General features: G+C 33.0%; 2 protein-coding genes and 1 long non-coding RNA gene across 3 annotated transcripts; all 3 read right to left on the reverse strand.

Moving 5' to 3' along the window:
* Positions 1–6,625: 6,625 nt before the first annotated feature.
* On the reverse strand, positions 6,626–8,170 carry LOC105136826 (uncharacterized). The gene is made up of 2 exons (XR_844426.1): positions 7,754–8,170; positions 6,626–7,638 (listed from the first exon to the last, which is right to left on the reverse strand). It is a non-coding gene; the product is annotated as an uncharacterized LOC105136826 (long non-coding RNA).
* A 3,800-nt stretch (positions 8,171–11,970) lies between these two features.
* On the reverse strand, positions 11,971–13,903 carry LOC105136827 (flavonol synthase/flavanone 3-hydroxylase-like). Its single transcript, XM_011042317.1, has 4 exons — positions 13,634–13,903; positions 13,107–13,354; positions 12,663–12,990; positions 11,971–12,516 (listed from the first exon to the last, which is right to left on the reverse strand). Exons 1-4 carry the CDS (start codon positions 13,865–13,867, stop codon positions 12,265–12,267), a joined length of 1,062 nt encoding a protein of 353 aa, XP_011040619.1. The 5' UTR covers positions 13,868–13,903; the 3' UTR covers positions 11,971–12,264.
* A 6,436-nt stretch (positions 13,904–20,339) lies between these two features.
* On the reverse strand, positions 20,340–23,015 carry LOC105136828 (flavonol synthase/flavanone 3-hydroxylase-like). The gene is made up of 4 exons (XM_011042318.1): positions 22,738–23,015; positions 21,809–22,056; positions 21,257–21,578; positions 20,340–20,708 (listed from the first exon to the last, which is right to left on the reverse strand). The coding sequence occupies exons 1-4, from the start codon at positions 22,963–22,965 to the stop codon at positions 20,457–20,459; spliced, it is 1,050 nt and encodes a 349-aa protein (XP_011040620.1). The 5' UTR covers positions 22,966–23,015; the 3' UTR covers positions 20,340–20,456.
* Positions 23,016–23,386: the final 371 nt, after the last annotated feature.

The following is a 23,386-nucleotide window of genomic DNA, read 5'->3' on the forward strand; positions in this document are numbered from 1 at the left end:
TTTAATTATAAAATTATGATTAATATTTAGGAGTCACCACATAGTATTTTGGTCACTAGGACCCTATGATCCGCAAGAGTCTGAGTAAGAGACTAGTTATGCAAGGAAAAAACGCATCACCCCCAGTGCACCCTACCTAATGTAAGCTGCATTGTTGCTTTATTGTTTTTTTCTTCTAAGTTGGGTTTCTATTCGTTGGTCTTTTCTAAGGCTCAAGGCATATCTCTCTTCATGAAAGAGTCTCTACCTTATCGGGTTAAATCCTAATTGCTCTAAAGTCTGAATTTTAGCATCATATTTATTTACATCTTGTATCTTTAATACCCGAGGGTGTATTTTATCGTGTAATTTTATACCCCACAAATATTAAAGTCTGCATCTGGACCCTAAAAAAAATTGGAAAAAGATTTTTTGATATTTTGTCAAATTCTAATGGATGATCATAGACTAGTTATGATATCCATTGTTTTTTAGATTTTTAAAACCCGAGAAATATGCAATCCTATAATGAAAATATGCTTGGAAAATTTTTAAGATTTGATCATATTGATGAAAATAATTATTTTTGTTTTTTTAATAAGGAAATTGATTTAAAATTTTTTGATATTTTTTTAAAAATATGTTTTGATTTTTTTTTGAAATATTTTGGAGAAAACCAGGTATTTTAATACTAGATTTGTATTTTACATTGTAAATATACAACCTGGTATTATACAAAATTAGTAGAAAAATATTTGAGAAAATCAAAATTTTTTTAAAATGAGTTTTTGAAAATTGTTTATTTTTATAGGGGCTGGGCTTGACCTGGCCTCGCCATTTGGGCTTGGCTAGAACTGGCCTAGCTCAAGTGAGTGAATTATTTGTAGAATGTGAACTTACTGTTCACTTTTTGCACGCAACTTTACAGTTGCGAATGGTGGAGTGAAGTGGGGGGCAAACTTGAGGTTGGAGTTGGTTTGGGTAGCCGCCTTGAAGCTGGTGGCGGTATCTGTAAAGGAGTTGGTGTTGTTGCTATTGACATTGGAGAAGGAAGAAGACAAAAATGGTGGTGTTGGTGAGCTAGTGCCGCTATGGAGGAAAAACAAAGGAGCTTTCGATGGAGAGGGATAAGTGTGGTTGAGAGGGTGGCAGCGTGGCTTGGAGTCGTTGATAACGCAATGGAGAGAGAGTGTAGAGAGAGAGACTTGTTGCAGGAAAAAAAATGGGGTGGAGGCTGGTTTTTTTGTAGGAAAAAAAATAGGGTGGAGGCTGGTTTTTTTTATTTTTGGACCCAATTTTCTCCTCCCTTAAGTTATCAATGAAGCCTCTATTTATAGGCAGTGGAAGAGGGTAATCTCATCTACACCAGAATAAAATTTCAGCCTTGATTTGGTTGGGAAGGATCCTAACCGTTGGCTTAAAACATGCATCCTGAGTTGTCAAATTTGTAGAAAAGGCTGTCTGAGTCAACTTGTTTAGCCCGACACCGATGCCAATGGGTTGTCATTGAGCCTGAAAGAGCCATATGAGGTTGTAGAGAAAAGGCAAAGGATCTTTTTTATGCAAGATTTGTCAAATTTGATGGACATTAGATGCATTAATGCATCTGCAAAGTAGGCACCCAGACAATTTCTTTCGGGTAAAATGGGGAAGACAATGAATAGTAACTAGACATCGTTTAGGATTGATTTAGGGATTTGGTCGAAGTTCAATCTAGTCCTTTACCTTTCAATTGTTTTCAATAGAATCTGTAATTGACCCTAAACTTTTGATTTGATGCAATTAAGTCCTTGCTGAACTTTAACTTCAAAACCATATTTACGCACCTTTTACAATGTGGTCCTTGGTCTCGAATTTATGCAATTTAACCCCTAATTGACCATTAAGCTTTCAATTTCTTCAATTTCACCCCTGGTTTTTTTGTCAATTACGCCCCTATAGTTTGGTGCCTTTTGCAGATTAGTCATTAGCTTTGAATTTTGTTAACTTAACCCTTAATTAACCCCAAAACTTTAATTTTCTTGCAATTTGGCCCTTAATTTCAATCAATTAAATTGGTAAAAATTAAATTTGGTTTCTTAAAATTCTAATATCCTTAATTAAGCCCAAATTAGGCTCTCAAACTTAATTTTTCACCAATTAAACCTCAAATACAATTAATTTGACCCATTTAATGTATAATTAAGTCATTCCACTTAATTAAATCCTTCTATTAGACCCAGATTAATTCTTAAACATAATTAAAATTTAATTTGGCCCACGAGGAAATCTAATTGGCCTATTAAAAATTTAATTATGTACTTAGACTTAATTTTTATGCAAATTCATCCAATAATCATTTAATTTAACCTTGAATTTACATTTTTGTCCATTTTTATGCATAATGGGGTACAATTAGGCCTTGAATTTCCTCCAAAATTACAGCTTTATTCCTCGTTTTGCTTTCTCCACGTTGCCAACCTTTATTATTATTTTTTCTATTATATAAAAAATATTAATTTTTTTGGAATAACCTAAAATTTGGTTATGACAGTTGTCACGGCTGGTGAACTAAGGCCTCAGTCCCCTGGTCGTAAAAGGACGAAATTTGCTAAACCCAAGCACTTGAGCTCCAAGCACCCTCACTCCAAGCACCCCGTTACTCCATGATTTTCTGACGAAGGTGACGCTGTTGTTGTAGTCCCTCCAAAGAGGCAGTATTTAACTAGAAACATAGTAGCTACCACCACTTGTTTGGGTCTACAGGGGAAGAAAAAGTCCAAGGCCCTTGATGTAGCTCCACAGTCACTGAGCCGTTCTGATGACACTGCTCCATCATCTGCCCTTGAATTTTGATTTGCATTATGTATTTTGATAGGGAGGTTGATCCCTTGTTTTCCTATTGGATTGTATTGAGTTGTTTGCTACATTTTTTGTAGACTAGATAGTTTTGTTTTTTTTCTTGTGCAGATTTCCTACTTGCCTCTAGGGTGGATTCTTTATGAGTTCCTCTTTGTCGCAGGTTGGGCTGCTAGTTTTCTTGACACAACTTTGCTGTAAGTTCTGCTAGTTTGTTAAGCTGGTTGGGCAGCTTGACTTTGTGCAGCTTTACTAATTGGTTCTTTTTTAGGCATGCCTATTTTGTGCTTGTTGCTGCTTTGCTGGTGGTCTCCTTCATGGCTGAGACTTAGTCTCAATTATTGTTTGCTATTGTCCTTGGTGGCTGAGCCTTGGTCTCAGCTATGCTTTGTTGTTGGTATGGCTATGCATGTCTATGCTAGTGCTTTGCCATCATTTTTAGTTGCTTACGGGTGCTTTCTACAACTGTTAGACTTCTTGGTGGCCGAGTTTTGGTCTCATTTTTTGCCGGATTCATCTTGTGGTTGCTAGGGTGTTTTTGGCTGGCTTTGCTGCAGTCAAGTTGTCTTTTTGCTCTCAATTTTTCCTTGTTTTAGGCTATTTGTAGCCTATATAGGAGTTTCTCCCCCATGCTTAAAGGAACCTGTTCCTTACTCTGTAAATATTTGTAAATATTTTATGACTTGCTGGTTTTTCAACTTTGTTTCATTGATCAATAAATTTTCTACATTTGATTAGAAAAGAAATTCAAAGCTTTTGTTGAATTGCAAAGTGGATTCAGTTTGAAAAGGCTAAGGAGAGATAAAGGTGGTGAACATACCTCACTTGAATATCAAGATTTTTGTGCAAGTATGGGAATGGAGAGGCAACTAACCATTGCCTACTCTCCTCAGCAAAATGGAGTTTCTAAAAGAAGAAATAAAACACTCTATGAGATGGCAAGATCTATGATGACAAAGAAAGGAATTTCAGTGATTTTTTGGGTAGAAGTTGTAAGTACAATTATATATCTGCAAAATAAATCTTTTACAACATTTATGTCAAGCAAAACACCATTTGAAGCATTCATAGGTAGAAAGCTAGGAATCAAACATTTGAAATTTTTTTATTGCATTTGTTACACTCATGTCCCATCATCCTTAAGGCAGAAATTTGATGACAAGGCTAGAAAGGGAGCTTTTATGGGATATAGAAGTTGTGACAAGGGTTATAGGGTGTGTCGCACATGTGCGGCGTTGCGATAATCATCCACCCTCAAGGAAAAATGGAATGTGTATAGTCTATCTCTGGAAAAATATAAAGAGACAATGAATTCTTGTCTCTTCTCAATAAAGTATTTCTAATGAATAAAATATGGACTAGGAGTCGCTTTCTTGTGCTTTTGTCCTTAGGAACCCTAACTGGTTTCAAAGATTGGGTATGGAGACTAGTCGTGTAAAGGGAAGGTATTAGCACCCCAACTACGCACTACCTAAGGTAAGTTGCATTGTTTTGTCTGATCAATTCTAAGGTTTGGTTGTGGTGTCTAAAATTTGTTGGTCTGTCTATGGTTTAAGAAAAGTCTCCCTCTATAAGGAGATCCTTATCTCATCAGGTAAAAAGCTAACTATTCTATGTCATAAGAAAAATATCTTTTTAATAACTGAAATACATTTTACGTATAAATTTGTAATCCTTGATATTAAAACAAAACAAAATAAAATTTTTGTTGTTTTTGAAATTTTGGCCAATGCTTTCTTAACTTTAATAAACTAATTAATAAAGTCAAAATGCATACTAAAATATTATTATTTTTTGTTTAAGAAATACATAATATGATTTTTTAGTTTTGAGACACTTGGCCGTATGCACAAAAATATTTTTTTGTCTTTTTTTGATTTTTTTGTATTTTTGACAGTTTTGATGAAAATTAGATATTTTTAATACTAGATTTGTATTTTTTGGTGTAAAATACAGATCGATATTAACCAAAAAAGGCATAAATAAAAAGTGGAGAAATTAAAAATATTTAAAAAATACTTTATAATTTTTTTGAAATGGGCCAAACCCGGCCCAAATACATGGGTTGGGCCGAACTTGGCCCAACTGTAGGGGTTGGGCTCATCCCAGCCTGTGCAAACAATGGGCCTCTTCACTATTCATGTAGATCTTCTTGTCAAGAACACTGTTAAGGAAGGCCTTATGGATATCAAGCTGATGAATTTTCCAACCACACACAAAGGCAATGGAGAAGACAAATATGATGGTCACCTATTTGATGATAGGACTAAAAGTTTCAGAGTAATCAATACCTTCTTGTTGAGTGGAACCTTTAGCAACCAGACGCGTTTTATACCTTTCAACGACCAATAACATTCATGGAGGGGTGAAACGGCACTAAGGTCCAAGTTCTATTTGCACGTAAGGCCTGAATTTTCCCACACATAGCACTATGCCATGCCTCATATCTGTTATCATCATTAAAAACAAGTGGCTCATGAGAGGGAGAAGAAACTACCCAGCTGAAAAGGGCAGCAGAGGTTGTGGTAGTAGCGATGGACAATGCTGTCTTGGGTTGTCTTGGATAAAGGACCATGTGACGTTGACTAGCTGTTGGACATGGAGAAGTGTGACATGTACTTGGAAGATGCTGAAGAGGATATGAAGAGAGGTTTATACATAGTAGCGCACCACCTGGAGAAGTAGTGGATGGACTGGTCAGTACTGTAGAAACTGGTAAGGCTACGACAGAACTGGGGTGTTTTGCAGTAGAACTAGGCTGCTTTGTTACAGTAGACAGAAGAACATGCTCATCTAATGATGGAGAACCTATTCCTGCATAATGATCATTGGAAAGACAATCATATGGTGACAGTACGACAGTATGAGATGGGTAGGAAGGAATGACAGAAGCTATGGGTAAAGGGGTGGTCTGGTGGGGTGCGGCAGAGGGAAGAATGGGGTTAGTAGGGGGGCTAGTTTGGTGAGAAGGAGGCTAAAAACATGGAGGAAGGTGCAAGGATGGAAAGTTGTGTGGGAGGTACTGGTGAGGATGTTACCTGTTCAGATTTCACAAAAGGAAAGATATTTTCATGAAAAAGAACATGATGTGAGATATAAATACGATGAGATTCTAAATCAAGACAACAATAACCAAGAAGGGATAAGCTATAGCCTAAAAACACACAAGGAGAAGATAAAAAAATCTAATTTAATATGGACGCAAAAAGGGAAAACAAAGACACCTAAAAGTACATAGGAAGTCATAATTAGGAGTACGACAAAACAAACACTTAAACAGAGATCTATTTTGGAGAACAAGAGTAAGAATGCGATTAATAAGTTATACCAATGATTCAAAAACATAGTTCCAAAATTGCAATGGTGCACTACACTGGCCTAAATGGGTTAGGCCAGTTTTAACAATATGTTGATGATGACGTTCAATAGTGCCATTTTGTTCATGAGTATGAGAACAAATTAATCGATGATGAATACTAATGGTCTGAAAAAATTTATTTAATCTACGATATAGTTTGAACAGATTTAATTTCAAGTAAAAACCGATGCTCAATAATTGTTTGAAAACATTGAAAAGTGGAAAACACATCAGATTTCACAACGAGTGGATAATACCATATATGTTTGGTATGCACATCAACAAAAATAATAAAATAGTGGAAGTCATTAGAAGAAAACATAGGAGCAGGACCCTAAACATCACTAAAAATTACATCAAATGGGGCAGAAGTTTTGTGACTCGTAAGTCATAATGACAAACGGGATGACTTGCCTAAAGGACACGTTTGACACTGAGTAAGAGAATGTCTAGAAGTACATACAATTTTATTACCAGGTCTTTGAACTTGCCACAAAGGTCACAAAACATATAAAGATTAAAGTCTTCAAGAGACATGGGGCGACCAGTAGCAACAAGTTTATCAAATAGCGATTTAGCTTGATGCATGTATATAGTAACCGATAAGTCACCTTGCTGTAGGTCTTGAAAGGAGCCATAGAGTTGCAAGATGCTAGAATTAGATGGAGAGGCAAGCACTTTCTCAAGAGTGCACCAAACAAAATGTGAGGTAGAACAATCTACCACGAGATGTAACACATCCACGAAGAGAGAGGAGAGTAAAGCACTCAAAATTAGTTTATCCTATTGCTTTCAACGAAGAAAAGAAAGGTTGATGGTAGGGGAAGAATCAACAGAATTGTCAAAAATATGAGATGGAGGACATGTCACTGAACCGTCAACGAAGTGAAAAACACCTTGACCAAGAAGAAATGACTTCATCTGTATTCTCCAATAGAGATAATTTGTGTTCATAAGTTTCAACGAAATGACTTGGTGGGTGTTCGCTAAAGGAACAATAGTTGGAGTGTGTGTTCCATGAGAGGCAAAGGAACGACAAGGACTTAGGAGGAAGAATTAGAGACAAGCTTTGCAAGTGGAGGCTGTTGTGGGGGAGAAGGCACCACTAACAGTAACTTGGGGATGGCTGGCCGGTTGTGCTGCACCAATGGTGGAGAGAGAGAAGTTGGCGGCAATGATGGAGGTTACTACATAGGAGTATGTCTACAATATTTTCTATACAGTATTTCTTATACAAGCACATTCTATAATAGCGAACAACCACATCCACAAAGCATTTTACACCTTCAAATCCATCATATATGTCCAGAATTGTCTCCATAAATGAAACGTTGAAACTTTTCATGGAACTGCCGAATAGCTCACAAAATCTTGCATCCTTTTTTAGATATTCTGCAGAATTTATCCCGTGAGCCTTTTCAAATGGAATCCCTCCTTCCAGAACTGCGTCTTTTAAGTGGTACCTGTTTCTATTTCATAGCAAAAGAAGAAGAAAAATCACAAACTAACTATAGCAACAAACAATTCGGCAACAAAAATATAATATATGAAAAAAGCAATACTTATGAAGTCTCTTACCACATATCCATCATAACCTTGTCACGAATCATAGCTAAAAAGGGACTCAACGATCCTCCATCCTGGTTCTTGGTCAAGTATTTGGCCACAGGTGCTAATCCATATAACCTCTTGCGAGCAGGCAGAGGTTACGGTCTAGCAGAATATGGGCTTCCGGGTTGTTTTGTGTGGGAAATTGAGCGACAATATCTGAAGCTGAGAGCAAGGGATCAGGACCGGCCTTTTCTATTATCTCAAACACACCTAGCTCTATTGCTGCTTTCAAAACCAGAGGCAGCACTGATGCACTTGAAAGTTGCATAGCATACTGGAGATGATAGTCTTCCTCATAGGTTGAGGTTGCCATTTGTTTTTGCTTGCAATAGGCAAAGGAAAGGTGTTATTAACCCATCAATATTGCTAGTAAAACTTTCCACGGTGAATTGTATCTCCATCCACAGTAAAAAAACCACGGCTTTTAGTTCGTTAATAAAAGAAGTACAGACAGCTTGCCATTTAAGACTTTTCTATGTGAAGACAACCGCTATCACGTCTCTTCAATTGTTTTTTTATACAAAATGAAGAACTTTTGACTGGACACTTGTCTGCCAAGTCCGATGTTTTTTAGTTCCATGTGGAATGCTCAAATTTATTTTTGTTTTTGTTTTTATATTTGTATTTAGTATGTTTTAAAATTATGTTTTCGCTTAAGAAAATATTAAATTATTTTTTAAAAATATTATTTTTTTAATTTTAAAATACTAATAGAAAAAATTAAAAAATTATTTTGATGTATTTTAAATAAAAAATATTTTTAAAAAGTAACATGTACCACACCATTAAAATTTAAAAAATTAATGCACTTGATAATTAAAAATATAAAATAAAAAAAAACCTTGAAACAACATCTTTTGAATCAAATTCAGCCATGATCTCAATCTTGGTTATCGTTGGCCTGCCAACCACATACACAATTGAGCTCATAGAAAGTACTTATAAAATTGCAACATGATTCAATTAGTAAATTAAAAATTATGTTTTTTTCATTTATCATCAAAGAACTGGATGCCAGAAATGTTTTTTCCAAAGATTTAATAAATTTTTAAGGTCGTCGCGATGTCGGGTGCAACACAAAGTACTTATAAAATTTCAACACAATTTAATTATTAAATTAAAAATTATGTTTATTTTCATAAAAAAAAATCTTAATGTTTTAGGGTTTTTTCCTGATTTTGAACGTATGGACACTGTCGCAAAACAATCCGTTGAACATTCCACGTGTCGTAAAACAATCCGTTGAACATTCAACGCTAGTCTATTTTTGTTCAAGAAAGTACTAAAATACTACAGACAATTGCCATCACTCCTCTTGTTTGTTAACTTACAAAAAGAAGACATTTAGACCTTACGACTGGATGGATAATTTTGAATTTTCTGTTCTACCACAGTCCAAGATTACGTAGTCCAGTTTGGGACGTATTCGTTGGGGTGGCTTGACCTTTCTAGCACGTTTGATTTGATAATTCTCCTATTATGTTTCCTTCTCATGCGTTCGTTTTCTAAAGCATCACAGAGACCATTTAGTCTCCTCTTGTCCTCACTCAACACTGTCTATCGAGGAAATATTTGGACGCTGCATGAAAATGGTATCGCCAGAATAGTCAGAAAGCAGTGTTATGAGTTTCCAATAACACGTGCCAAAAGTGTAAGAATCATATACAAATGTTCTTGACCGCTGCTTTCGACAGTGAAGGGTGTCAGATTTGAACGACTACGTGTTAGGACTTTGGGCAGTGTATATTTCTTGTTCATAGTATTTTTTTTTAAAGTGTTGTATTTAGTTTCTAATGTCGATTACAGCATACTACTTTTTACAATATTTCCTCTTATGTTGTACAGTTTACAACATGAAAGTAGGAGTAAAAATAAAAAGAAATTTCTGTCACGGACACTTTCTTTTTCTCACCTAATTTTGCTGTCAATTTAAATTTACTAAATTTATTAATGAAATTAATGACATTACTTTTCATATTCGTTTTCCCATGTGAAAAAATTCCTAGAAATTAAATTAAATTCAAGCAAATGACCTTTCATTGAACCCCACACGTCAAACAAAAAAAAAAGAAATTTGTGATCGAAAATTGCAACCGAAATCCTTCTATGACTAACATAAATCTAACAGAAATTTTTATTACAGAATTACATGAATATCAATTTAATTAAATTCACTTCATATAAACAAACAGTAATTTAACTAAGTAAGTAATTATATCAATGAAAAAACTTCAATATAAAGTAAACTCAATAATTTATGAAATGAATATTTATATTTATAGACTTTGATTATATTCACGAATTGAAACTCCTAAAAAATAAAATATTTTTTTGATATTTTTCTTTTATTTATGAAATTAAAACTATAAGTTTATAGATTATAAAAACAACTTGACCATCACCTGCAAACTACCACCTATATATTATTGCCTGTTAATTTTAGGTTTAAAAAGTCCTAAAAACTTAATAAAACTGTATTGTAGTGATAATTATTGTTAATTGTTGTCGTTAATCTTATTTGTAATTTGTTTTATATAAGTAATTGTATGGTACTTTCATTAATTGTCTGTAAACTAATTTTTTTTATGTATTAAATGGCATTTATTAAGAGATATTTGTTTTTTCTTGGAGAAAAGAGTTATTTAAATAAATATTTGACTAACTCTTAATTTAGCTATTAAAATTTTTTTATTTTTAAACATATGGGATATTGAAACATTAACGGTTACAAATTAAATTGAGGGATGAACTCGTATGTATTGAAAAGGAAAAGGATATATTATGCCATCATCCATAATAAAGCTCAACATTCCATGAAAACAGAAACGTTTTTATTTCAGGTAAAATATCATAACAGCTAGCATGCAACTTAAAAGGGATCAAGTGATCATATGTCACTTGCTACAAGATTCATCACCTTTTATGGTACAGTGCTTCGTAACCAAAAAAGAAAACGTTACAAAATTCTTGAGATTTATTCAAAGTAAATTGCATGCCATCGACCTCACACACAAAAAAAAAGAAGAAAAAAAGTAGAAAAGAGAGGATAAAAGCAGCATGCATCCCGAGCATATTCTAAACATAGGAACGGTAGTGGAGAAGACTACCGAAATCCTTCTATGACTAACATAAATCTAAACGGTGACACATTACTTGTATTTCCAAAACCTTCACTCTCCCTTTCATCTCAAAAACTTACATAAAAGGGATCTTAGTTATTACTTTTCCATAAGAAATTGTTACTGATGAAATAGTATTTATCAATATTTTTTTATTTGAGCGTAAGTCTATAATAATCATGAGCCTAATCATTAAATCCATATCCAATGCCTGTTGAATTATGCTGCATACTCATGTTTGATATGCGTATTTTTGTATTTACCTCAATTAAAACAGTACTTTCCAACTTAAGATTAAATTTTAAAGTAATTGGTTTGAAGTTTAGGTTTAGTTCTAGATCTAGTAAAGTAATTTTAAATTTAAATTCTAAAATTACATGAATATCAATTTGATTAAATTCATTTCATACAAACATTAGTTTAACTAAATAAGTAATTATATCATTAAAACAACTTCATTGTAAAGTAAACTCAATAACTTATGAAATGAATATTTATATTCATAGAGTGATTCATATTTTGATTACATCCATGAATTAGATCTTTAAAAAATAAAATATTTTTTTGATATTTTTATTTTGTTTATGGAATTGAAACTACAAGTTTATTGATTATAAAGAAACTTGACAATCACCTATAGAGTTATCGTCTATAAACTATCATATATGAATTATTGCCTATTAATTTCAGGTTTGAAAGATTATGAGAATTTCATAAAACTGTATTGCAGTGATTTGAGTTTGAGTTGTTATTGATTATTATTACTTGTAATTTGTTTTATATAATTAATTGTATGATACTTCCATTAATTGTTTGTCAACTAAAAAGGGTATTTTTTTTATGTATTCAATGACATTTATTAAAAGATTTTTTTTTTTATGGAGAAGAGAGTTATTTGAATAAATATTTGATTAGCTCTTAATCCACTCATTAAAATTTTTTTATTTCTGAACATATTGCATATTAAAACATTATCGGTTACAAATTAAATTGAGCGATGAACTCGTATGTATTGAAAAGGAAAAGGATATATTAGGCCATCATCCATCATAAAGCTCAACATTCCATGAAAACAGAAACGTTTTTATTTCAGGTAATATCATAACAGCTAGCATGCAACTTAAAAAGGATAAAAGTGATCATATGTCACTTGCTACAAGATTCATCACCTTTTATGGTACAGTGCTTCGTAACCAAAAAAGAAAACGTTACAAAATGCTTGAGATTTATTCAAAGTAAATTGCATGCCACCGACCTTACACACAAAAAAAGAAGAAAAAAAAGTAGAAAAGAGAGGATAAAGGCAGCATGCATCCCGAGCACCTTCTAAACATAGGAACGGTGGTGGAGAAGATGTGATTAAGCAGCAGAAACTTTGAATGCGTCCAAGCGGGTGGCATCTGGAAGTCTTTGTTTCCACATTGTAGTGTAGAATTCTTCGTAGGTGTAATCTTTATAAATCAATGGATGATCATCATCGATCAATTCCTTAGGAGGCCCCATTTGAGTATCATTTGATGGATAGCAATATGAAGCGATGGATAAACGTTCTTTCTCAGAATTGACAATAACTCGATGGAGCAAACTCTTGTATCGGCAATTGCTAAGCCCCTGATAAGAAAAATTAAGATAAAAAATTTGCTATAAAGTCCGTCACATGTTTTATAGCATGCAAGCCAAACCGGTGATTTTTCATGTTTCTTTTTGCCTTGAATGAATAATTCTAAAAGAAAGTAGATATAAAGAGAGTAAATGACCTGAAGCACGTCACCAACATGGACAATCAAGGTGTTAGGAATAGGCTTGACAGGTACCCAGTCACCATTTTGTAGAATTTCAAGCCCAGGCACCTCATCTGGCAGTAGCATGGTGAGTATAGTGGGGTCAGTGTGACCACGCAGTCCAAAAGTGAGCCCAAGATTTGACTTTTCACACGTCGGATAGTAGTTTAGAGAAGCGTATTGTCCATGGTTGTCCAATATCTGGTCTATAGATTTCCTTTCCATGCCTAAGCCCTCGAATACAGCCTCAAGTAGTGTTATCTCTGCCCTTTTAGCAGCTACACAATACTCAGATACAACCTCCCTGTAAACAATAAAATATTATAACTTAGTAATAGCTGAAAAAAGCTACTAAATTAGTCCGTCCAGATTTAAAAACACCAAATTGAATTCTTGTTTAATTTTTCCATGAAATATTACCTGTAGGATGGAGGATTTGTAGGCCATAGATTCACATAATTTTCAATAGGATGACAATGAAATTTCAACGATTCCCTCGAGACGAAGACATTCTGATTATCGTCCTTAAAGCCAGTAGCAAGCCTGATAAGGCTGGTAAGATCAGGAGAGTATAATTTCATCCTTTCTTCTTCTGGCAGATGGAAGAACTCTCTTGCTTTGCTCATTATGTCATTCAACAATCTCTCTGAAATGCCATGGTTCTTCAGCTGATAATACGACACATTAATTATTAGAACACAAAGTTATTTACACTTCACAATATTTGGTCAGTGCTAAAGATGTTATAGATGCTCAAAGAAAGAGGTACCAGTGTACCTAAGAGTAATGAAAAAAAATATTCGATGACACTTTTTCGGTGCCTTTGATTGAACCGAAGAAATTGAATTAAGTTAAAATACATTTTCTCAGTGACGTTTTCTATAATAATTTTGATGGTTTCCACATGCAATACACACACACAAATGTAAGCATAGCTAGGTAACTACCATAAAGCCACCATAGTGTTGGCATGCATGGCCAAGCTGTTTGATGGTGTCAGAGCGGCGAGGACCATGAAGGCCTCCCAGGTCGATGATGGGGAGGGTACCCTCCCAGATCTCAAGCCCATAGATATCAGTTTGAACATTGGAAATGGGAATGGTGTTGGTTAGTGGAGTATTTTTGCCCCCTGCGGGTAATGCAAGGTGATCATCAGCTACTACTGCCTTTGTGGGAGCCATGTCTAAAATTTGAAGTGCAGGGAAATTCTGTGGATATGTGGCTAGTGAGTGTGATGAAGAGAATCTGTATGCGTACCCTTATTTATAGGAGGAAGCAACCATCGAGGGGGCTACTGTTTTGCTGGCCCCCAACTTGGTGGTGCCAGTCCAAGTGAATTGTCATTTTATCCACCTTTTGAATTGTCTATTGGACTCGAAGATAGAAAATTATTTTTGTTGGACTACAATGAATGCCTTGCAGTTGCCGCAATGGAGGATCTCTTCGCCCTTTGATTATTGCTACAGAACTCAGGGCCGCCCAGTCTTTCAGGTTAGATTTGATCATGAAGATTCAACCGGATAAATTCAATTGATCTGTGAATTAAAACCTTGATGAAATCTAGCCTTAATGAGATATAGTCATTTTTGTTTCTCTCGTAACAACGTTGTTTTTTATTGATCTGAATGACGGACAAAGGTTTTATAACTATGTTGTAAGCTTTTCCTCCTAAGTTTCCTGAGGAAACTACCTTTTGTGGAATATAATTTTAAAGCCATTATGCCCGAAACGGATCTCCGAAGGCTTTTGATTCGGGCCTTCTTCAAGCCAACAAAAGATTTCACGGAATTGAATCTCTTTTCCTTCCATTCAGAGAAGCCTTCGTTAATCTACACCTACACGTTAATTTGAGGAATACCATTATTTGTAATGGAGAAAAGTCTTGTACTCTTGTTCAGCTATACGCCACCGATCCGGTTTGTCGTCCAGACTATTCAGAAAGGTTGCAGATGGCTAGTTAAGCCCACTCGGAGACTTGTTGAGCATGAAATTCTGAAGTAGCTGAAAGCATTGAAATGATACAAGTTCGTAGGATCTTCAAGACTTGTCTATCAAGTAGGCTAACTCCTAAAAATATGTTCTCCATTGATCAGGACAACACTATAATTATAAGTTTTATTTGCAATGAACCTTTTTTTAAAAAAAAATAGTTATCTTTAATAATCAGTATTACAGTTTCAATTTGTCCGTAAGTCTGAAATCGTTAATTAAGTGTAAAATTATAAGTTTTATTGTGAAGTAAAAACTTTTGGTGGGTTTTATCCGATTACTTAATTAAGTTCTCAAGTTATCTACCAAGAGATCAAAATGATATTATATATTTAATAACCCCGTGATGAGGAATTTGAATTTTAATACTCTTTTTTTTAATTAAATTTATAATATAAGTATTAAATAATTATGAGTTTATGCAAGGTTTAAATTTGAAGAAACTTTTACTTTTATTTAAAGAGGTTTATTAAAAATAATTTTAAATTTTAAATTTTTTTTGCTTAAAATAATTTTTTTAATGTTTTTATATTGTTTTGATATATTAATATTAAAAATAATTTTTTTAAAATAAAAAAACTTGATTTTAATATATCTATAAACGAAAAGTATTTTAAACTGTCACGGCTACAACAATTCCAAATAAGTCCTAAAATCAAGAAATATTTATTTCAAAAACTCCCCATCTTCTTTGTCAACATCAAGAAAAGCTCTATCTTTAATATTTTTTTCTTCCATGATTTCAAATTTCTAAGATTTTAGATTTTAGTTGATTTTAATTTATTTTGTGTGAATAAATTAGATCAACATAAACATTCTCCTTTGTCCAAAAGAATTAAGTAACCAATAATTGGAAGTTGTTGTAGCAATATTCAACCTTATCTTTGAAGCATTGCACAGCAGAAAATTTCTTTCGCTATCTGAACATATCTTTTGAACCGAACCGATAATCAGTTGCATGTAACAATTTGGTCTACGCTGTCGTATGCTATTGTTTTTTTTTTTTTTCCAAGATGAGATATCACTCAAGTAAAGACGTTTCCATTGATTTTCTGAAATAATGCTCCACGACTAATTAATTATTATGTTCTTCTCCCTGGCGGATATTTGTCAAATTGTAATTATTTGTTTGATTACTACTCCTATAAACTTCATAATTGTGGATAATTAGTGGTCAGTTTTAATTTATAATTCCAGGAATTTATGGATCAATATAGTCTTCACATTCTAGAGGAGTTTTACTAGTTAAGCTGTATTAATTACATGTAGGAGACTTTTAAGATTATTAAAGAGGAATGGAACATGTTTTCCTCCAAATTGCAGGAATCAAACGCCATCAAAATAACATTTTCTTCTCCAAATTATGTCATATCGTGCATGTTTTTCAAGATTCAAAATATATAGTTCTAGATATAAGGATGGCGAAAAAATGAAGCGATTGTGGAAAATCCCAAAGGCATAGTATGTCTACATTTGCACAAGCTTCTAGTACTCTGCTTGGAAGCATTTATATATCTTCATATGGTGGAATTTTTATTATACAGGATGTCAAGTGAAATTGGCAGTTGAATTGTTCAAGGAAAATTGAGTTTAAGGAATAAATTGGCACTCGATCTACCTCAAAAATTAAATTTGTACAATGGCGAGTGAATTGACTGTTGTTAATTTACAGGAAATTTTAATTTAAGAGAGTGGAGTTCTAAAGAATGTTGTTACTCGAAAGGGTTTATACTCAGTTAATGAATAATGAATGATGGATCAAATAAATCTTATAGCTCTGATGATCATCTACGCGAAATTTTAATGAAAGAAAACAATTTTTGCCAAAAAAATAAAAATATATTTAACTCCATATAATCCTTAATATGTTAGGATTATATGGAGTTAAATATATTCAACTCCATATATATAGCTTTGAATTTTATGCTTTAAATTGGTTCGAGAAATAAAACAAGGAAAAAGCTAATGGTTGTCTCCAAGGCACCCATTAAACATTATCTTAATTTATTTATTAAATTTAATTTATTGTTGAGGTGTATTAAAAAAGTTGTAAAAAGCAAAGATATTTTTTTATTAAATAGTTTTTATTTTATATGGTAATATGTTTTTGTGTTTAAAATTAATTCAAATTTAGGCTGTTTGTTGGGGGAAAAAGAGAAGAACGAGCCCAAGTAGGTCAAGAAAGTCCAACTGTAAATTTTTATTATACACAATTATAAATCCTTAATTGGACTATGATCTTTCTTGGAATGGTATAAATTGTTATCTCCAAAATCTTGTGCGTTATAATATATTAATTCAGGCTCGCACAGCCACATTCCAGAGTCTAGACAAGTCTCGTAATTTAAGTTTTGGTACCTTATAATCTACTGCTAGTGTTGCTAAATTATTATAAAAGATAAGAATATTGACTGGAAACTATGGAAGTCAAAAAATCAAACGCCATCAAAATAATATATTTTCTTCGAAAGGCACAGCGTGCATGCCTGGTCTTTTCAATTGTCAAAATAGTTCTAGATCAGCCTCCAACGGGTGGCTTAAAACTAATAAAAGTAATTCAAACCCCATGACTTACTAATAATTATAATAAATCCTAAAATCCTTCTGTAATTCTTAGTTTACTTTTATATATTTTTAATGAAAGAATTCGAGTTCTAGACTTCAAAAAGAATTTGTTAATGTTGATTAAAATTCATCTCGTTAAATTGAAATAAACATGTTGATTGTGTTAATTATTTATTAAATATTGATTTAAGAGAAAATAATTTGAAGTTTTAGTGAACTAGATTATCTAATAGAATCATTTATCTTCATTTTCATGTTTATTAATGCTAGAATTAAAAATAGTAACCACAATATTTATTAACTCAAAAGTTAAAATAATTCTAGGTTGAAATCTACAATGATTAAAAATTAGCTTTGTTTCTTTTATTAAAAAAAACCTTGTGATTGTTCTTTTAAAAAAATATAAAACAATGATGGATTATATATATATATATATATATATATATATATATAATAGCATAATAATAATAATTCTATTTAAAAAATATTTAGTAAAATAGAATATTTTTACCTTATTATACTTCTAAAACACAACGGGATAAAAAATTTACTCATCTTCGATCAGTCGGCCAATTAGAGTGGCGGAGCCACATGAATACAAAAGGTGGCCATTGTTCTTTTAATTTTTTTAAAAAATAATTTTTTTGTTAGCTACTTATTAGCTTCCTTTTCTATACTAATTAGTTTTTGAAAATATTAAAGTTTATAATAATTTATGGATTTGTTGAATTAATATGTGTATAAATAATATTATATACTAAGGAATATGAAGTAAAATGAGTTTTAATGAATCAATAAGTATTTTGTTATGAATTTCATATGAAAAATAGTGATGATACTAGTAATTAAAAGTGAAGTACATAATAACTAAAAAATTGAGACATAATAGATAAATTAAAAAAATATTTAATAGTTATATTTAATCCATTTGTACAAAACAACAAGTAGTAAGAACAACATTAATTTATGACAATCCTTTTAAGTTATATATAATTTTAGATGCTATGTATCATGTGTATGGCGGAGCCACATGAATACAAAAGGTGGTCATTATTCTTTTAATTTTTTAAAAAAATAATTTTTTTGTTAGTTATTTATTAGCTTCCTTTTCTATACTAATTAGTTTTTGAAAATATTAAAGTTTATAATAATTTATGGGTTTGTTGAATTAATATATGTATAAGTAATATTATATACTAAGGAATATAAAGTAAAATGAGTTTTAATGAATTAATACATCTTGTTATGAATTTTATATGAAAAATAGTGATGATACTAGTAATTAAAAGTGAAGTACAGAATAACTAAAAAAATTAGAGACATAATAGATAAATTAAAAAAATATTTAATAGTTATATTTAATCCATTTGTACAAATTTATGACAATCCTTTTAAGTTACATATAATTTTAGATGCTATGTATCATGTGTCAGCATAGAATTATTATTAACAACTTTCATAGTTCTTGAAAGATTTAGAAATAAATAAATAAAAATTTGTTGTATATATTGAAAAATATATTTTTAATAAGATTAAAAATAAAATTATTATGAAGTAGTTTTAAAATATAAAATATTGAAGAGAATAATTATAATGTAATTTTTTTTATTTTTAAAATTTTACTTAATTTAAGTTAGTATATTTCTTTATATAACACATATCTATATAATATTAAATATTAAATATTTATTAATAATTTATCTCATATTTAAAAAATTATGGCTAGGCAACTATTATGTAAAATGTAACCATATAAAAATATTATATATATATATATATATATATACACCCTTTCCCGCACTAATTAAAACACACCGTACCATTATAAATATTTATTGAACATTATCGAACACAATTAAACAAATCGTCTTCTGGATAAAAAACCAAATGGTCGGAATACGATGGAGGAACCGCTAGAACTTATAGAAGTGCAAGAGCTGTGGCGGCACGTGGGCTTCATACGCCATCACCACTGCCTGTACGTGAATCCACGAGTTGCTGCCGGTAAAAAGGGGATATTAGCGGATCTAAAACAGCTCTTCATCCTCTTTCTTTTTATGCTACCTATGAATTTCACCATCACCTGCAAATCCAAATAATTAACATAAACAATCAGTTTTAATTCTCTCTCTCTCTCTCTCCCCGCTGCGTCTTCTGTCTTCTGGTTTAGCTTTTTCATCACTGCCATGGAAGGAGCAGAACCTGGTCGATTGGAGTGGCGATTTAGTTCAAACTTCTCGCTGCTGCCGTGTGACTGGAACGGGGCTGTTTCTTTTGGTGGTTGGCGAAGGAAAGAAGAGACAATAGCGTGAGAGTTGGAGGACAATGTGGGTTAGCTTGGTTCATGACGATGGGGACTGGTTTGGGTTGCTGGTGCTGCTGGAGCTTGGGATATCGACTGGAGGTTGAAGGGTCTCTTCGGGTTAATGGGTCTTTGTTCTTTCAGGTGGAGGAGATAGAGGCAGTGTTGTTGTTGTTCAGTGTTGGTGAAGATGAGTTTTTTTAGCTAATGGTTGGTGAATGAGGCGTCGCTGGCTTCTGGTCGTGGGGTGGAGCTGCTGGTGTTGGTGTGTCAATTTCTGGTGGCTTCTGGTGGATCGGTCTGGTTTGGTAACGTGGTGGAGAAGAATGGATGGTTAGTGGTGGCTGGCGGTGCCGCCACAGGGAAGAGAGGAACGGGTGGAAGCTGCTGTGTTACTGTGTGGTGGGATAGGAAGTAATAAAAAATCCAAGAAGCTTGTATTTGATAACAAGGTATATATGATGGATATTTTTTTATTTCAGTAATTTGATTTATTTATATCTGCATAAAAAAAGAATTTAAAATTGAATTATGACATTTCAATTATTTTTTTAAGTAAAATATATTTTTTAATTACAAAGTTGATTAGGTTAATGGGTTATGTGGCAATTTTTACATATTTTTATTTTAAATTTAGTTTAGATGAGTAAATTTAGATAAGAATTTAGATTAAGAGAGTTGGATTGAGAGATTTGATCCATTAAACTTAATTTAATAACAATATCATATAATTTCATGTAACATGAGCGATGATTAAAAAAAAATATTCAATTTTTTTTATTCATACTACAGTATTGTTTGCCGTGTAAATTAGTTATTTACCAAAAGCAACTAAAAGATATTTATTATTCAGCAAAACTGCTACATGTTCTCTCTTATTATACAAGTGCATATGCTATCTCAGAAGCAGAGGGTCAGGCAGTGGAACACTTGAACGAGTCCAAACGCGTATCAGTAAAAGAAATTACTTTCCACATTTGCTCACTGAATTCTTTAAACGTGAAATCTTTATAGACAGCAGGATGATCATTGTCTATCAACTTCTTAGGAGGTCCAATCATGGCATCAGATGATGGATAGCAATAGGAGGCGATGGACATACGCTCCTTCTCACAATTCACCATAGCTTGATGGAGCAAACTCTTGAATCTATGATTGCTAATTGCCTGATACAAAAGAAACACAAGAGAAAAAAGTAACTATCACAACAAAGAGAGCAAGACGTAGCATGCTAGTATTTTTACCTACAAACATACAGTGACAAATCCAAAGCTGTAGAATTGGAAGGTCTGACTGTAGTTTTTTTATTCAAGGAGAAGCATTTCGTAAAAGTACCCAGAAAATAACTAGTTCTGGGGAAGTTTGGGATTTTCGAAGATTTTGGGAAGCCGCATATACACTTTGAAAATCGAGAAATTTTATGGATTTCACTGAATAACTGCTCATATTTATTGTATAAACACCATAAAATTGATATGAAAAGACTTATGACATGTACATGGTACCTTCATTTATTAATGTCAAAATCAATTATTTTGTTGTGTTTTTCAACACAAAGTCAAGTCATATAAAATGTCATTAACCCAATTTGGTGGTTCAGAAGTCTATATTAAATACTACAATTAATGTAGTTTCCCTGAATAGGGCATTGACTGTCAATGGCAATTAAGGAAATCTAGCTTAAAACTATACATGAAAAGATATAAATGATTACCTGCAGCAGATCTCCAACATGGACAACCACTGTGCCTGGAATAGGATTAACATCCATCCATTTGCCCTCACTTAGAACCTGAAGTCCAGGCACATCATCTTGCAATAGAATAGTTATTATAGTTGGATCAGTATGGGCACGCACTCCATAAGTAAGCTCGAGATCTGATTGTTCACAAGCTCCGTAGTAGTTCAAAGATACATAATGTCCACCCAATTTCTTCTCTATATAATCTCTTTCCAGGCCTAAGCTCTCTGATATTGCACCAAGTAGTGTTATCTCCAACCTCCTCACATTTGTCAAATACTCGGCGGCATACTTCCTGTCAGCAATCAAATGTTAACACACATGCAGCACCAAACAATCTAATTACTATTACTATAAAATCTCCAATGGGCTAGTGCTAGGCATCGGTGCCTGCCAAGACTATCTCATCTACACCCTCCATGACTCGCGCATGTCAGGGGTTTGTCGAAGAACTAGATGGAACAATTACGACAAGCGAATTTTTATAGAAAAAGATTATAATAACGTGTGCTAGCTTTTGTTTACCTGAAGGAAGGAGGATTTGTTGGCCATTTATTCACGTAATTTTCAACAGGGTGACAATGGAACTTCAACGATTCCCTTGCTACAAAGACATTTGCAACCTCATCTTTATAAGCATTCATTAGCCTGATGTCACTGTTAGGGTCAGGAGTGTAGAATTTCATTCTTTCTTCCTTTGGCAGATGAAAGAATTCTCTTGTTGTGTCGAATATGTTGCTAACCGTTGTCCTTGGAATTCCATGATTCTTCACCTGACAAGAAGGAAAAACAATAGATTTGTGAGAACTAGCTAGATTTCAAGCATATACAAATTAAGAGAATATAGTACACCAAACTACAACTACTGCCAAAAATAAAAATTAACAGCAAGCACAGTAGCATGCTGCGAGAGGCAAAGTTGTTGCCAAAGGTCTTCATAAACAACTGCCAAACACTGTATGTCTTCCCATGAAAATTCCATATAACAGGACCACTATATTACTCTGGAAGATAGCAGATTTTGCATAATTTCTTTTCCCATAAGTAGTTCAGAAGAGGATTTTTTTTTTTTTTTTTTTGCTTTGTTTTTGGTAATTTTCAAGAATTATTTTCTTTCATTTTCTGTTTAACCCTTCTTGTAACCTGTCCGTAGGTGTACTATTATGGCTTTTTCTGTACTATGTCCACAAGGTGTTCGATAGCTGGCCTATGTGGACCTGCGCTGTTACTTTGCTGTGTATTTGCAATGGAGTCTTGTCTTTTACATGTGTGGTTCCTTATCTTCTCCACTTTCCTAGTTCTGGGCAGATGTCATGGTGCTATAACCAGTTTTCAAGAAAATGACTCCTTCCATTCATGAAAAACTAGCACCACCATATACCATTTAGCACAATTAGCATCGAGTATAAACTCTAACAGAAAGATTTTCAAAAAAAACAAAAAGAAACTCCTACCGCAAAGAAACCTTTGTGCTGGCATGCCTGGCCAAGTTGCTTGACAATATCGGAGCGGCGAGGACCATGAAGGGCTTCCAGATCAATGATGGGGATGGAGCTATCAGATACCTGAGCCTCAGGGTGGGTTGGAAGATTGGAAATGGGATCCTTGTAGGTGTGTGGAAGATGCTTGGCTCCTGGCAAAGCAAGGAGGCCATCTGCTACTTGCAACATAGTGGCAGACATTATTAGAAGAATTAATAGTAGTGGTAGTAATAACAAGTATTGTGGTCTAAGTTAGGGAGTTTGTATCCGTATTTATAGAAGGAAATCGACAGCCATCGCTCTTGGCATAGTACAACTTTAATGTTTTCTTACTTGGTACAAATCTAATAATTTATTTGTTTTTATATTTTAAAAGTATTTAAAATAAGTATATTTTATTTTATTTTATTTTTTACTTTAATTTTTTCTATATTTTGTGTTTTGATATGCTGATATTAAAAATAAGTTTTTTTAAAAAAATAATAATATATTTTTAAATAAAAAATACTATAAAAACAATCACTACTATACCCTCAAATACCATCTAAATATTACATTATAGCTTCAAAGAATAATTTTAATATCCAGTCCAAAATATATGTTACAAGTCAAGAAAGATCAA

The sequence above is a fragment of the Populus euphratica genome, unplaced genomic scaffold, assembly GCF_000495115.2.
Source record: "Populus euphratica unplaced genomic scaffold, PopEup_1.0 scaffold62.1, whole genome shotgun sequence".
NCBI classification, from domain to species: domain Eukaryota; kingdom Viridiplantae; phylum Streptophyta; class Magnoliopsida; order Malpighiales; family Salicaceae; genus Populus; species Populus euphratica.

Excerpts from the sequence above, each read along its gene's own strand:
- LOC105136827 (XM_011042317.1), bottom strand. The coding sequence starts at position 13,867 with ATGGCTCCCACAAAGGCAGTAGTAGCTGATGATCACCTTGCATTACCC. Across the intron at positions 13,355-13,633 it reads AACACTATGGTGGCTTTATG|CTGAAGAACCATGGCATTTC; the intron begins GTAGTTACCTAG and ends TCGTATTATCAG. Across the intron at positions 12,991-13,106 it reads ACAAATCCTCCATCCTACAG|GGAGGTTGTATCTGAGTATT; the intron begins GTAATATTTCAT and ends TATTGTTTACAG.
- LOC105136828 (XM_011042318.1), bottom strand. The coding sequence starts at position 22,965 with ATGTCTGCCACTATGTTGCAAGTAGCAGATGGCCTCCTTGCTTTGCCA. Across the intron at positions 21,579-21,808 it reads ACAAATCCTCCTTCCTTCAG|GAAGTATGCCGCCGAGTATT; the intron begins GTAAACAAAAGC and ends GATTGCTGACAG. Across the intron at positions 20,709-21,256 it reads ATGTTGGAGATCTGCTGCAG|GCAATTAGCAATCATAGATT; the intron begins GTAATCATTTAT and ends CTTTTGTATCAG.